This window comes from Fulmarus glacialis, unplaced genomic scaffold (assembly GCF_000690835.1).
Source record: "Fulmarus glacialis isolate BGI_N327 unplaced genomic scaffold, ASM69083v1 scaffold5573, whole genome shotgun sequence".
Lineage (NCBI taxonomy): Eukaryota > Metazoa > Chordata > Aves > Procellariiformes > Procellariidae > Fulmarus > Fulmarus glacialis.
The window spans coordinates 1-370 of NW_009202176.1; the positions used below are offsets into that span (position 1 = coordinate 1).

The 370-nt window shown below is 66.2% G+C and overlaps 1 protein-coding gene across 1 annotated transcript in view; it reads right to left on the minus strand.

Moving 5' to 3' along the window:
• Positions 1–165: 165 nt before the first annotated feature.
• The window catches only part of LOC104074148 (aldehyde dehydrogenase family 3 member B1-like), a 2774-nt gene continuing 2569 nt past the window's right edge, over positions 166–370 (minus strand). Inside the window, 1 exon segment of the mRNA XM_009574178.1 lies at positions 166–363. Within this exon segment, the coding sequence (XP_009572473.1) occupies positions 166–363 (198 nt within the window).

Sequence of the window (370 nt, forward strand, 5' to 3'; positions counted from 1 at the left end):
TGAGGGCGGGGGGGTGCTGAGCACCCACCGGGCACCCCTTGTCTGCCTTCTCCCTGCTGCCTGGGGTACAGCAGGACACGCATGGCTGGGGACACGGGGCTCTCTCCTCCCGTGACCAGGGACAAGGCCAAAGGAGCAGCACCGACTGGGGAGGATGTCTGTGGCTTATCCAGACCCACGCAGCAGGATGCGACCCAGGCTGAGGGGGATGCTGCTCCCAGCCCAGCTCCGCCCCTTCTTGCAGGAGGAGAAGACGTAGAGGGCCAGTGGCCGTTCCCGGGCGTTGATGAAGGCTATGGCGTCGTCTGTGCTGGCCACCAAGAGGACGGGCCTGAAGGTCTCCTCCTGCATGGCAGGGTCGCCCTACTGC